Source organism: Labrus mixtus, chromosome 2 (genome assembly GCF_963584025.1).
Source record: "Labrus mixtus chromosome 2, fLabMix1.1, whole genome shotgun sequence".
Lineage (NCBI taxonomy): Eukaryota > Metazoa > Chordata > Actinopteri > Labriformes > Labridae > Labrus > Labrus mixtus.
The window spans coordinates 16356501-16370900 of record NC_083613.1 but is presented as its reverse complement, the minus strand read 5'-3'; the positions used below and the strand labels follow the sequence as shown (position 1 = coordinate 16370900).

The 14400-nt window shown below is 42.9% G+C and overlaps 3 protein-coding genes across 4 annotated transcripts; 2 read left to right on the top strand and 1 right to left on the bottom strand.

Moving 5' to 3' along the window:
- Positions 1-666: 666 nt before the first annotated feature.
- On the top strand, positions 667-5397 carry saraf (store-operated calcium entry-associated regulatory factor). Its single transcript, XM_061053104.1, has 7 exons — positions 667-826; positions 1390-1568; positions 2031-2220; positions 2320-2610; positions 3125-3308; positions 3584-3684; positions 4856-5397. The coding sequence occupies exons 1-7, from the start codon at positions 757-759 to the stop codon at positions 4879-4881; spliced, it is 1041 nt and encodes a 346-aa protein (XP_060909087.1). The 5' UTR covers positions 667-756; the 3' UTR covers positions 4882-5397.
- Positions 5398-5607: 210 nt separating this feature from the next.
- Positions 5608-7378, top strand: tmem187 (transmembrane protein 187). Its single transcript, XM_061053152.1, has one exon. It carries the CDS (start codon positions 5871-5873, stop codon positions 6651-6653), a length of 783 nt encoding a protein of 260 aa, XP_060909135.1. The 5' UTR covers positions 5608-5870; the 3' UTR covers positions 6654-7378.
- Positions 7379-8081: 703 nt separating this feature from the next.
- Positions 8082-13254, bottom strand: LOC132986573 (zinc finger protein 2-like). 2 transcript variants are annotated; one of them, XM_061053031.1, is made up of 4 exons: positions 12841-13254; positions 11987-12090; positions 11529-11634; positions 8082-11252 (listed from the first exon to the last, which is right to left on the bottom strand). In XM_061053031.1, the coding sequence occupies exons 1-4, from the start codon at positions 13103-13105 to the stop codon at positions 10246-10248; spliced, it is 1482 nt and encodes a 493-aa protein (XP_060909014.1). In that variant the 5' UTR covers positions 13106-13254; the 3' UTR covers positions 8082-10245. The 2 variants fall into 2 exon arrangements, with proteins under 2 accessions (XP_060909014.1, XP_060909023.1); XM_061053040.1 differs by having other exon boundaries at positions 11529-11631.
- Between the last annotated feature and the right edge of the window lie 1146 nt (positions 13255-14400).

The following is a 14400-nucleotide window of genomic DNA, read 5'->3' as shown; positions in this document are numbered from 1 at the left end:
TGAAGGTAGCTATTGCATTAAAAGTAACTTAATCCATGTTTCTTTAGAAATTATGTGTAAGTATACAGAAGTCGGTTAATAGTTGTGTCGCAAAAAAGTATGTTATCTTTAACCCAGCTATTAATCTCTTTATTATTCCAAATTAAACATTTATGTTAGGAGAAATTGAGAAATTGTGTTTATAAGAATATTTCTTTTTTTTCTCTGAAAATCTGAATTAGAATATTTCTTTACTGCCAAGTACATTTACACGTACAGGGAATTACACTTGGTGTTTTGGTGCAAAACAATTAGCAAAGGACTAAAGCTAAAATAGTAAGAAGCTATAACAACTTTATTCAAAAACAATAATGTACAATTACTTCAGGTAAACAGACAGTAGCACATGGAAAATCAAATAAAGGAGGGGTTAAATAATATAACAGTATAAAGTACATAGCCTACAAGTATAAATGAAAGAATAAAAACAATATATACAAAAATTCTATGCTAAATACAATTAAAAATAAACCAACAAAGATGCAAACACATGTAGGAAAATCATCATTTAAACAGAGGTCTCAGGGAAAAGGTTTTAATATTTCATTTATTTACATCATACAGAGCGGTGTGAAGTCGTGCCCTCTCCTCATTGGTTGACCACACATCAACAGATGACGCAAACCCGGAAGAGTTGGCTGTCTGTGTGGAACGTTTCCGTGTTGATGATAAGTTTTAGTTCAGATTTATTCAGAGAAAGAACAGACTGAGGGAATAATGAAGCAGTTTATCACAGTCGCGTTTGTTCTTTTCGTGTTGGTGGAGAATATCCTGAGCTGGGATCAAGGTTTGTTTGACTTTATTTATCTTTTGAATGTGATGTTTCCGGTTAGCAAAGTGAAGCTAACGTCACAACAACACATTGGCTATACGGCGGGAGTTAAATAACTTGAATTGTTGCTTATTTTATTCAAAACAGCACTATAAAACTTAATATTAAAACAAACATTCACCCTCCAAGCCCACAAAGTTTCAACATGAGTCTGGTTCTGCTCGAGGTTTCTGCCTCTTACAGGAAGTAACTTTGTCTCTTCTGTAAATCTTGAAGTGAAGACATGCTGCACCTGTTGCATGCAAATGTGTGGATATTTTGGATGACCCTGCAAAAATAGCTAATTTTAGATCAAAGTCCGGAAGAGGGGGGGAGGGGGGGTTTAGTCACTGTGGTCCATCTCTCTAGGACAAGCTACCTGTTGAGCTGAGGTCCATCACAATAGTTTCTAAAAAGCTGAACTCAAACCCTTTCTAATCTCCCAAGCATAGTTACTGTGTGTGTGTCTATAATGAATAACTCTAAATGAATTAAATATTGTCAAAGCCCTATCATTAACATGATGATCTAACCTGCAGGTGGGGTGTTGCTGAGGGACGTCCAGGTGCTGACTCTGTATAAAGACCGGTACACAGCGGCGCGGCGCTCCAGCCCTGTCCCTCAGCTGAAGTGTGTTGGAGGCTCTGCAGGATGCCACGCCTTCATCCCCGACGTGGTCCAGTGTCAGAACAGAGGCTGGGATGGAGTGGATGTCCAGGTGAGAGAGGGGGATACTTTTGATTCATTTTTTAAAATCGGCTAATCTGTAAGTCCGCAACCTTCATGTCAGAGCGCTTCTTGTTGATGTTTGTTGTTGCTGAGTTGTCTTGCAGCACTTCTTCAACAAACAAAAACAACTTAAAGCATAGTTAGTGGGACCTAACATATCCATACGATTCATTAAAACTTTATTTCATTGTGGAGAGAACAATAAAAAAAGGAAAATCAGGCATCCAGTATCGGCTTAGAAAACGCACGCAAACATCTGTGTAACAACACTACTTATCCGAGTCTGTACATTTTATTTGTTTTTATTTGTACATATTACTGCTCGCCTCAGTTTTCTCAATGATGTTTTCTACTGTTGTGTTTGTGTTGTGGTAACGTCCTTATTCATGTTGGAGTGATATAAACACACAAACAGAGGAGTGTGACTCTTTAATGTTTCCCCCTACCTCAGTGGGAGTGCAAGACAGACATGGACGCTGCGTTCAGGTTCGGTCGGCTCGAGGTGAGCTGTGAGGGCTTCACTCAGCCTGATGATGCTTTCATCCTGCCGGGGTCGTGTGGTCTTGAATTCACCCTGGAGCTGACAGCGGAGGGACGCAGGACGACGCAAGGGTCATCAGGGGGGTTCAAGGGCTTTGGAGGTAGGAGGCGATAGAGGAGAGGGAGCAAGGTATTTATGATTAATAAAGCTTCATCATCACACCAGTACAACTTCTATTCTGTGTGTTTGTGTTGCTCAGATCTGGGGGGCTTTGCCTCAAGTTTCTTCAGTGGTTTCCAAGGAAACAAACATAATCAGCATCATCAGCATCATCAGCATAATCAGGGCGGTCAGAGTTCAGGCAGTGAGGACTCTTCAGGTCTGTTGGTTCCCGCTGTGCTACTCGTGTTGGCCTTCGTCGTCTACAAGATCTTCCTCAGCGGGAACACAGCCCAGGCGGGACAGCAGGGAGGGCAGGAAGGTTACCATGACAACCAACAAGGCTTCAACACAGGGCCCCCTCCTCCTGGATTCAGACCTGACTTCACAGGTACAAGGAAGAGAACAGAGAAAGGATTGTTGAACTGAGAGCAGAGGCGTGTCTGTGTGATCAGGTTGTCACAATGTTTGATATTTCGATACTTTTCGAGACCATGTTTGTTAAAATGATACAATCTCCGTTATTTAATGATTGATTGTATCAAAAAGTAATGAAGCTTTAAGAGAACTACGTCTTTTACTTAAGACAAGTGTAGGAAAAGAGAGAATCCATCAATAATTGCAGACAAACTCCTAGACAATGTCTAACTTGTACAATAACATATGGAAACATTGCCAATGTTTTTTGTGCAATGAAGACAGTGTGCAGTAATATTTGATCATTAAAACAATAAATGACCTGATATTGGGTGCCTAGAACTTCTATTTCTGTTGCCGTGGTATCAAACAGGTATCGATAACGTTTGATTTTTATTAGAATCAAAGTTTTAATTCTTGTGACGACTTTAATGAGTCTGTGTTCTCACTGAATCGTGACTCCTCTCTCTCTCTCTCTCCATGATCAGGCTCTCCTGGGGGGAACCCGTCCTATGGTTTCCACAGTGACTACACTCAGGGACCACATTACCCAGGAGGCCGACCGGCCCCGGCGGGCACAGGAGGATTAGGAGGAGGAGGAGTAGGAGGAGGAGGCTTCTGGAGCGGCATGGGGACCGGTGGGCTGCTGGGATATCTGTTTGGTAATCAGAGGTCAGTGAGGAGATAAAGCAGAGTTTATTTAAAGAATCAGAAAAGTTTAATTGTTTGGCTCAGAAGAATAAAAGTATAAACATTGTTATTATTAAACACTTAAGATTTGTCATGTTTACTTCCTGTGTCTGCAGCGTGTGAGAGCCAATTAACAGTCACAGACAGTCAGGCACTTTCTGGTTGGCTCTTATTAATCGTGTTTTTTGTGAATTTACCTATTGTGAATATTTCTGTGTTATCAAATTGGGACATTTTTTTCTGTTTCTGTTCTGCAGGAATCGGCCCCACAACTACAACTACCCTACATACAACAACAGCAGAGCGCCTCCTGCTGGACCCTCCCCCCCCTCCTCCTCCGGGACTCGCACTGCTTCAGGTATACATACACACACGCTCTCATACGCACACATGATTCAGTTAAACTAGGGCTGCAACGAACGACTTTTATGATTATTAGTCATCAATTCTTGAAATGATTTATAAGCTAATTTTTGGAGCAATTACTTACTGGCTCTTATTTCGCTATCAGCTTTACAATCTACATTACTCCTTCAATTCAAAATATTCCATTAAAAATCTTAATTCAAGCAATATTTTTGTCTTGGCCTCAAAACATAACTAACATAAGTTGGAGGCTTTTCTTTCAATCTGTAGTTTGGTTACTATAGTAACATGGTAAGAGTTTGCTCCACTGTTTTGTGTTAGGAGTGGACGAATAAAAAAGGAAAGAGAAAGGTGAAGAGTTCTCGGGGGAAGGTTTTAAGGTGAAGGACTGAAAACACATCTGAGAGTATAATCATAGCTTGACTTTGGACTGTTGAGATAAATGTCAAAGATGTTTTTGAAAAGTGAGGTGTCCAAAGTATCTTCTCTTTAAATGCTCACATAATACCGATGTGCTCCCATGATAAGCAAGGTCTGCTTTACAAATCTCACAGGCATCCTTTAGTTATATGAATAGGGCCGTTCTTTTAGCTGAGTGTGTGTGGTAGAGCGAGTATCAGTAGCTGATAAAAACAGCAGGACAGATCAGTTCAGTTTAAGCAGTGTGTGAAAATAGTTCAAGAGGGACACGATGGTGTTGCCACCGCCATTCTGCTGTGCTTTTTTTCATGTCGCTTTTTTTTTTTACATGCAACTCTCCACAGAGATAGTAAGGATGTGAGATGCCTCACTCCTCAAAGACTCAGCCCTGGAAACAATATTTCGTCTGGACACAGCATGAAAAACACTTGAATGAATTATCGACAACCAATTTTGTCAGTTATTTTTGTTGAGAACCTAAAGTAATCGTTGCATCACTTAAAACAATAAAATAAAAGTAACAACAACAAAAAGTAATTATGACTTTAACTTTTCAGGCTGTCACAGAAAAGAGGAATGAAAACAAACTAAAAATCAGATCACATAAACAATACTTTTCTTTACCAAGTAATTACAGTGTTAATTTAGCTGAGTTTTTACAGGTGACGTCTACAGGTGATCATCATACAGAGACATACTGCAGGTACATCTGACTCACACTCATTGTGTTGTTTGTCTGTCAGGGTTCGGTGGCACGAAAAGGAGATAAAAGAGCAAGAGAAGAAGCTGATGATGGAGGCCGAGCACAGAGGATTTTTATTCATTTTTGTTTTCAGGTAAAGCATTTCGAAGATTGTTTCCCTGATTCTCTCTGACATCACTATCTGTGATCGTTTGCTTTGGGCTTGACAGGTCTTAGTTTACCTGCAGCTCTCAGTTGATCTGTGATCGTTTGCTTTGGGCTTGACTGGTCTTAGTTTACCTGCAGCGCTCAGTTTATCTGTGATCGTTTGCTTTGGGCTTGACAGGTCTCAGTTTACCTGCAGCTCTCAGTTTATCTGTGATCGTTTGCTTTGTGCTTGACAGGTCTTAGTTTATCTGTGATCGTTTGCTATAGACCCATCAGGTCTATGCTTACCTGCAGCTCCCGGACTTTTACTATAAACATCATGTATGGACTCTGAAAAAAATATTTAAAATCTGAAAGAAATGTAGAGGATGTTGTTTATGTGCATGTGTGTGTGTGTTATATTTTATAAATAAACTATAAAATGAGACATTAAAATGAGTATTTTTCCTTTTGTTCTCTAAATGTGAAAAATAAAAAACACAACCACCTGAAACACCTGAGATCAACTCTGACTAAACAACATTGTCTTTCTATAAATGAGTTGTGTTTGGCTGTCAGCAATGAAGCAGCGCCTCCTGCTGTCCACACTAAAGTGAAAGATCTGCATTTATTGCATTTTGCAAAGGTGTAATGAGGAACAGAAGGGTTTGAGGGTTTCAACAAAAATCAGTTTGCTGCAGGATGACGTGTCTGACGTGTAGTAACCGTAGGGTAGAAACTGGGATTAGTGCCAGCTGTTACACCTGTAGCTCGTGTAGGGCACAGCAGAGGGCGGCAGACGACTGCTGCTGTGTGTTTGTGACTGCAGTTAAACAAAAGAACAAGAAGCAGGAACAACTTCCGCCTCTCAGGAAACTCTCAGGAACTTTCACATTTTGAGTTTTGATAGATTGAATAGATTTGAAGTGATGCTCTCCGCTTTGCTGCATGTGACGCTGCCGCTCGCGTTCTGCGTCGTGTTGACGCGCTGCCACTTGTTTGACGCAGTGGCGGTGGATTTGAAGTACGATCATTACGCGGAGCGGCGCGTGGATCACTTTCCTGCTTTCCTAGCGATGCCCTGTAACTCTCTGGTCAATCTGCTTTACGTCATTACAGGGCTCTACTGGCTGCTGGGTTATAGCGACGTCACAGAGCCAAAGGAGGGCAGGTACCTGAGACAGGTGTTCGCCTTCATGTCCATCTTTTACGCTGCCGTGCAGTGGACACGCCTGGCGGTGCTGCAGCGCGCTCCCGCAGTGCTGGATCAGTGGGTCACATTACCGATCTTTGCTTGGGTACTGGTGTGGATCAGCTTCATAGAGCGCGGGCCCGCGGGGTGGCGCGCGTGGCACGCGGCAGTGCTCGAGCTGCTCTCGGTCCTTAGTTATGGTCTGGCGCTGCTTCACGAGCGCGGCTTCGAGGCGGCACTGGGCGGTCACGTGCTCCTGGCGGTGTATAAAGGGGTGCGCGTGCAGGTGGCACACGGGGACGCACGCTCGTGCAGGTACCTGCTCCTCGCGGTGTTGTCCTGTTCCGGGTTCGTGGTCCTGAAGCTACTGGACCTCCCGCTGGCCCGGTACTGGATCTTTCAGAGACTCACGGGACACTTCTGGTCCAAAGTCTGTGACGTCACTCAGATCCACTTCAGCCTCTGTTTCCTGACTGATCTGACAACCAGGACCGGGAAGGCCGGGTCTAAGAAGGACTGAGGGACCAGCATAGACCCTGGTACTAATAATTAAATATGAATCAATCATTCCTCATATGGGGCAAAACTCACGAACATTTCAATTGAATGCTTTCAGGGTCTCTGCTGGGCTTGATCATGGTGGAGGGGGGGGGTTGATTTCTGATCTATTCCTAAAAAGAGTCAACTGATTAGAAGGCGTAATTGTGATCAATCACAGAAACATTTGAAAAATGGAGAGAGGTTAGAAAAAGGAAAGGTTTCAAGAGTGATGCAGAGCTGACTAAACACTGAAGCTTCAGTGTCCGTGACAAGGCAACCTGCGTGCACATCGACTCTGGGAAGAAGAAGGGGGCGGGGGCAACAGCTCCCTTCAATGTTTTTAATTTTGGCTGCAGTACCCATTTCAAATGCTAGGTGTCAAATTGAAATCTTGCTCCTTTAAGGTGAACGATGCTCTTGTCTTAATTTGCACATGAGGCTTGAAAGTCGATTAAGCTGGCTAGATAAATCACGTTTTCATGTTATTGTTGACAGCACTAATCTGTTGTTTAAAAATTAACATTTTTTCTTTGCATTATTCATGTTCTGCATCTTTTTGTAATCTTAACCAGTTGTCATTTTGTGAAAATCAAAGATCTAAATGAAAATATTTTATTTGGAAGTTGAGAGAATGTTGTTAAGAATTGTTGGAGCTGTATGATTATTAAAGTAAAATAACAGACAGAATAAAATGTGTTTTAAACAGTCCGTGTCTCGTTACACTCTGAGGTTAGCTGTTCATACTCTTAACACAGTGGTTCCCAAAATTTGGGTCTACTTGGGGGTCGTGAGATGCCTTCCAAAAAATAAAAAATAATAATTTCAAATTGTATATTCTCCCCAATAACATAATATACAAAAAGGCAAATTCATTTCAAATAGAGCCCTATTATTGAGTGAAATGAAAATAAAATCAATGTGTAATAATACTTAAATGTAAGTTTGCACATGACAGCAACAATGCAGTTGTCTGCTGATCTTTACACACAAAGATGAACACACCTGTTAGTCTATTTATTAGTTTTGTATGTCCACTCATTGCTAAAGTCTATACATGGAAATTTCTTGTAATCTGCTTCTAGCCTTTCTTAGAATAAGTTAGTTTAAAATGATATAATGGCTTTTAAGCTGTTGTATTTATTTGTGTTGTTCTTTTGTGTTCAAAGTGTTTGGATAGACATATTGGTACGTGTGTGGCCGTGCGCTACATGATGTGCCTTAACGAGCTCCAGGGGCAGAGGGGGGGGGGGGGGGGGGGGGGGTTCCCACACTCTCTGGCACTGTTACTTTAACGGTCGTGAGCTGAGAAGTTTGGGAACCCCTGACTCTACCAGACTCTAAGAGGAGTGTGTGACAGAGAGGGTGAACCTATTTAATGATGAGATAAAACAACAGAAATGAAAACAGATCATTGTAATCCTCTGACATGTTTAATGACACTTTATAAACACTGAACATGTCATTACTGACGTCACATGTTCAACACAGAGCCAATTACATCCAAACACCTACACACACAAATACTTCTGATATATTGATCTATATACTGTATATATATATGTTTGAACTTAACATCTTTTTACACACAGCCTTTGATTTCTGATCTCTCTCTCTCTCTGAGAACAGAGACTGATGACATCACACACACTGACACACCTGGACACAGTTAAAACACAGCAGGTGAAAAAATAAAATCTGAGTTTTCTGTGTAACCATGGAAACAAACATGGAGAGTTAACCTCAGGACATCACGTGTCTTGTTATATTCTGGACGGATGATTTAGTAATAAAGTGACATTCAGAGTGACAGAGTCACCAACATGATCAAAGGTGAGAGCGAGCGCACCTGTGCTGATTTAATCCAACATTTACCTTCACACACTGCCGGTCTCCATGGCAACAGGAACAGTTAAAGTGCTTTAAAGGAAGAGTTCAGGATACATTTATGTGTTAAACCAACAGTCTGAATGAATGACATGTGTTGTGAATGAACAGCACAGAGACAGCTGCAGGAGGGGTTAGCCCAGCTTACAAACACTGGAGGTAGGTAGGAACAGTTAGCCTGTTAGCTAGCTATCTTTTTTGACCTGTTGTATGTTATGACTGAGCATGATTGTCACATACACCTCCATGTCCTGACAATTCACGAAGATCAGGAAATATCAGACTTTATGAACCCTGTGTGCTTTGACTGTTCAGCTCAGGATCACCTGTGTGATCTCGTCTGTTATTAATACATACCGTAACTACAGTTTTTTATCTTTAATGATGTTAATTTAATTCTTTTTGTTGTCGTTGTGAGCGGCTGTAAAGCCTTTACTTCCTCATCGGTGGGAGAATCCTGCTTGTTTTGATATCTTTATATTTATTGTCTTTAAGATTGTCAAAACGTTCAATACTTCACTATCTTTTGATACCGCATGTTTTAAGACCAAACAATCTCCTTTTTTTAAATTAATAGTATCAAAACAAACAAAATTTTTTTTTCATAAGACAGGTGTGTAGGAGAGGAATGCATCCATCCAACATTGCAGATGAACTCCTGCAAAGTCTAAATTGCACAAAAACATTGGCAACATTTCACATTTGTCTTCAATTTTTAGATTTAAAACAATACATGTTCTACTGTTGGGTCTGTTCACTTCTATTTTTGTTGCTGTGCTTTTAAACAGGTATTGATGTCTTTTTTTTCTAGAATCATGAAGTTTAAATTCTAGTATTGACAGCCACAGCGTAATGTTTAATATTGTCTCTTTTTTTTACTGTGTTTGTTGTTCTGAGCTGCTGTAAGCTTTGATACTCTCATCTCTGGGATCAATGGACTGAAGACATTCTGCTCTTCTCGGTTCTCTATATTTACTTTCCTTAAGCTTCAACATGTCAGTGAGACATGTTTATTAAAACTAATTGTTTGTTAACTGTAAAAAAGTTCTGATAAGAACTCAGTGACTTTGTCTCTGCATTGTTGTGATCAAAGATCTTCTCTGAAACATTAAGTTTTACAATAAACAGAGCTGTGACCCTGCACTGATACCATCAGACTGACCTGGACTTGACTATAATCCAACATTGTTCAGGTCCCAGTCCAAGCCTCAAGTTCTTCAGTCCATGCCCATCCATGGAGACCTCGAGTAAGAATGTTAAAAAAAAGTGTTTTCTTTTTATTGCTGCAGCGCGTGTGCTATGCTAACAACACTTGCAGCTCCCACTCCCTCAGAAATAACAACAGATATCTGCTGAGCAACTCCTCCTGGACCTGTTTGTTTGTGTGTGTGTGTGTGTGTGTGTGTGTGTGTGTGTGTGTGTGTGTGTGTGTGTGTGTGTGTGTGTGTGTGTGTGTGTGTGTGTGTGTGTGTGTGTGTGTGTGTGTGTGTGTGTGTGTGTGTGTGTGTGTGTGTGACACAGACAGGACTGTATAATGACTGAAGGATGAACTCGATACCCCAGTTTGAAGCAGGCTGAATGTGAACTCTTGTGCTGTAAATTCAAACAAACGTGAGGATTCAGTTCATGTTCATGAGCTTCTTGAACTTGCACACAGACAGAATGTAGATTATCAACAAGTCGGAGGTCTACAGTCCACACTGCGACTGCTGCCGGTGTCTGCGGACGCTGCACATCTGGCTGAAGGACTGTCCGCAGCGCGCGCAGCTGTACGGTTTCTCCTGTGTGTGAACTGTGCGGTGCCTCTTCAAGTGGCTGGAAGAGATGAAGCTCTTCCCGCAAAGTGAGCAGCGATAGCGCCGCTCTCCCGTGTGGATGAGCAGGTGCACACGCAGGTTGTTGGGCTGAGCGAAGCCCTTCCCACAGTGGGGGCAAGTGAATGGTCTTTCCCCCGTGTGCACGCGCCCATGCAGCTCCAGAGCGGCAGCGCTGGGAAACACCCGCCCACACACCGCACACACCGCCGGGTCTTTAGCTGCAGAGGAGCTCCTGTAAGGCCTCCTCTGGCTGCTAGGGGGGGCATGAGGAGCTGAGGGGAGGGGGGGCGGAGGAGGTGGAGGGGGAGGTGCAGCAACCACAGCGGCGGCAGCTGCAGCGGCGGCAGCCATGTCGAAGGAGGCGGCGAATGCAGCCATTTCATGAGCGCCGCCCGTGAAGAGCATGGTGGGGGGGCCATCCAGACTGTCCGTCCCCCCCTGAGAGGAGAAGGAAGAGGGGTGACCTGTCTCTGAGTTCAAACCCAGCTGAGCGACTGCATATGCCGCGCCAAGATGGCTGACCCGCTCCTGCATCCACGCCAGGTCCAGACCAAGACCGCTGAGGCGCTCCGGGCTCGGCTCGTCTGAGGCCAAGGGGGGTGACATCTGGGAGGGAGGGGGTTCCTCCTCATCATCTCCTTCTGGCTGGACCTCTGGCTTCAGAGCTCCGTCTGTCTGGGGCTCTGGGCCTGGAGCAACCCCACTAACCCCCCCACTGGTCATCAGAGGTTTAACAGGTTTACGTTTGGCTCGAGACCTGCAGGTCAGGTCCATGGTGGCGTCAGTTGGGGAGGGGGGAGGGAGGGACGAGGAGGAGGACGTGGTGTTGGGGTCAAGAATGATTTCTCTGGGGGGGGTCTCATCAGTTGGCTCCAGGCCTGCAGGAGGACATGATGAACAGAGTGATTACTGTAAAACTTCAAATAAAAGCCCATCCTAATTTAAGACCCAGTCTTCTTCACTAGTCTGGGGTTCCCGCTCGTTTTGACAAATAAAGGCAGGTCTCGATAAGAGGCCACTGCCATTTAGTATTGAAAGAGTTTGTGGATCAAAAATAAGGAGAAAAAGCATCAAGACACCAAAATTGAAGATGAACTTCCACATCTGTCCAAGAGAGATAGAAAAATGCGAGAAGTAATGACATCATCACTTACCTGCAGATAGACTGCACTCTGCCCTGATGTTTACCTCTACCTTCAGGTCCAGGTTACAGTCTTCTCTCTCCTCCTTCACAACAGGAAACACTCTGCTCTCCTCCTGCTGACATACACAACAACACACACATGATAGTGCCCCACAACAAAATCACATATGCATGACAACACATCCTTAATCTACTTTGAGCTGCACACATGTAATGGTTGACACTGTCCTGATTCAAATTTAAAAAAAGTAAATAAGGCAGATTTTTTTTTAAATAATCATAACCGAGGTTCGCCCTCGCTGACATTATAACCCCCGCCCATGTCTGTGAAACACTGGGACGCATGGACCGTCAGTTTTCTGCGTCCTTTTAGATTTTATTGTGTCAAATATTCAGGAAGGATGCCTATAAACATGACTGTAAGGGGCAACAGAGTGTGCTGAAAACAGTCTGCAGATTAATGTTAACCTTTGAAATGTGATGGAGGAGTTTCTCTTCAGAGGAGGCAGCAGGAGAAGGAGCTGCAGCAGGAGGAGCAGCAGGAGTAGACACCACAGGATGAAGAGCAGGTGCTGAAAAACAACAAAGACCACAGAATTAATTAAAATCCACAACTTCTAATAAAACATGTTTCAGTAAATTTTATAGATCCTGAAGCAGCGGTTGTATCTTCTTCTATGTGTGGTCTTATGTCTGATGTTTACACCTGTTTGTATGACAACATCATCTGTTTATGTTTTTTTTTTCTCTGAGAGGGAGACATGGATGTGGAAAATAATAATAATAGGAGAAAATAACAAAAATCAGCTCTTTCCTCTGTTTCTGTTCCAACATGTCAGTGAAAAGAATCAGTTGTGTTTTTCTGCTCACACTGAAATCAACATTAAAAACATATTTTTTTTTAACCAGAAGTTGCCCAAAGTGAAAGAGAGAATTTCTTCTAAAGTTGTGCAGGAGTTTGTCAGCATTTTTAGTTGCCATGGTAACTAACAGGTATCGATATCATGTGCTTTTGACTAGAATCATACGAGAAATTCAAAAGCTCTAGTGCAGTGTGTGTGTGTGTGTGTGTGTGTGTGTGTGTGTGTGTGTGTGTTTAGCTGCAGGAGTTACAACAGTTTGTAGATACAGAGAAACACAAATTAGCCAGAGACTGAATTCATCAATAATTACATTATTACTGCACGCATGATGACGCGTGTGCGTATTTACGGCGGTGTGTGTGTGTGTGTGTGTGTGTGTGTGTGTGTGTGTGTGTGTGTGTGTGTGTGTGTGTGTGTCATGCATCATGTCGCAGGTTACACCCCCCTCCTCCTGTTTACCTCCCGACGGCCTGTAATGGGGCGCGTGCTGACTCCTCCTCCTCATCTTCCTCTCGCAGCTCCTCATCTTCACCTCCATGTCCCGCACTCTGTCCCGCAGGGCCCGTTTCTCCTGCTCGCTCCTCTCGCGCTCCTCCTCCATCTGCACGCGCAGCGACGCGTACCCGTCATCCACTAGCTTACAGATCTCCGCCACCGCTGAGTTCGCCAGGATCTCGATGATGGAGGCGATCTGCGCCTGGAAGCCCACACAGTCCGCCATCATCGCCAGCTGTGCGTGACTGTGCGTGGCCGTGCGTGCGCGGCGGGCTGCTGCTGCTACTGCTGCTGCGGGGCGCGGCGGGGATCAGATACACGCGCTGCCGTGAGACATCAAACACACCGACGTCTGCTGAAATGTTTCCTCTGAGGAGGGGAAAGAGTCGCGTTCTGATGACGTCGGACTGTTGTTGAGCATCACTTTACAGAGAAGAGAGCTTCATGGAGGCAATTCCCAAAGGTGTAATAATGTTGTTCAAAAGTTACACTGAACCTTCTGTGTCCTGTTGCTCATTGTCATTGAATGAAGTTCAAGGACTGGATTGAACTTATCCAGTCCTTCAACCACGAACAAGAAGGTGAGATCTCTATTTCAGAAAGACATTGTCCCATCTGTGATCAACTACTGGGAAACAGTTGTCCCAAATATCCAGTGGGGAAACATTTGGACCCTATCCTCCAGAAAGTCAATCACAAACAAACCTTGTGATGTCTGTTTCAAACTTCTTCATCGAAGTTGTCACACAAAAAAATGAAACAAGACATTGATGTTACCTGCTCTCTCCGTGGACTTGTTAGTGAAACAACAAGAAACTAGTTTTGGAGCTGTCCCTCTCCTGTTCTTTTTTGGGGAAAGTGGTTGATTATATCCGTTGTGAAATTCTTAAAAACTGTCATTTATTTTCCAAAGATGTGCTTTTTGGTTTTTATGAATTCCGCAACTCGGAACTAAAGAAATACCATGTTATTAATCTCTTGATTATTTAGGAGAAATTTCACATCCATAAAAGAAACTTTGCCAACAGAAAACCGACATTCAGACTTTATTCTATCGAGCTGCAGCAATACATAAAAACCATTCAACACTCTGAGACTCTGAAGACTCTTGATCATTGAACTGTATAAACCGGTAATGCTTAGATTTTTACCCTTCCCTTTCTTTCACTCTAAGTCTTTGTCACCCCCTCTATGATTACAATAAAGTTGTAAAAAAAAACAAAAAACACAGCAGAAGAGAGCTTACCACAGTTGTACTTCACATTACATTACATTTTTTTTTGGACAGTACATTGTCCAGACATTTTTGGAAGAACTGTAATAGTTTTTTTTCTATTTCTATTCTTTTAGAGAGAGGAAAACATATTTTCCTTATTCAGTCTTATCCTGCATTTTTTTTGCAAGTTTCACATCCATAAGTGCACATTTTTACATATGTTGCATTTTCCCCTGCTTTGACTTAACATTGAAATTTATAGTTATACTATATCAAAAAGCACAAGAAGGGAAGCAATGAAATCGTAT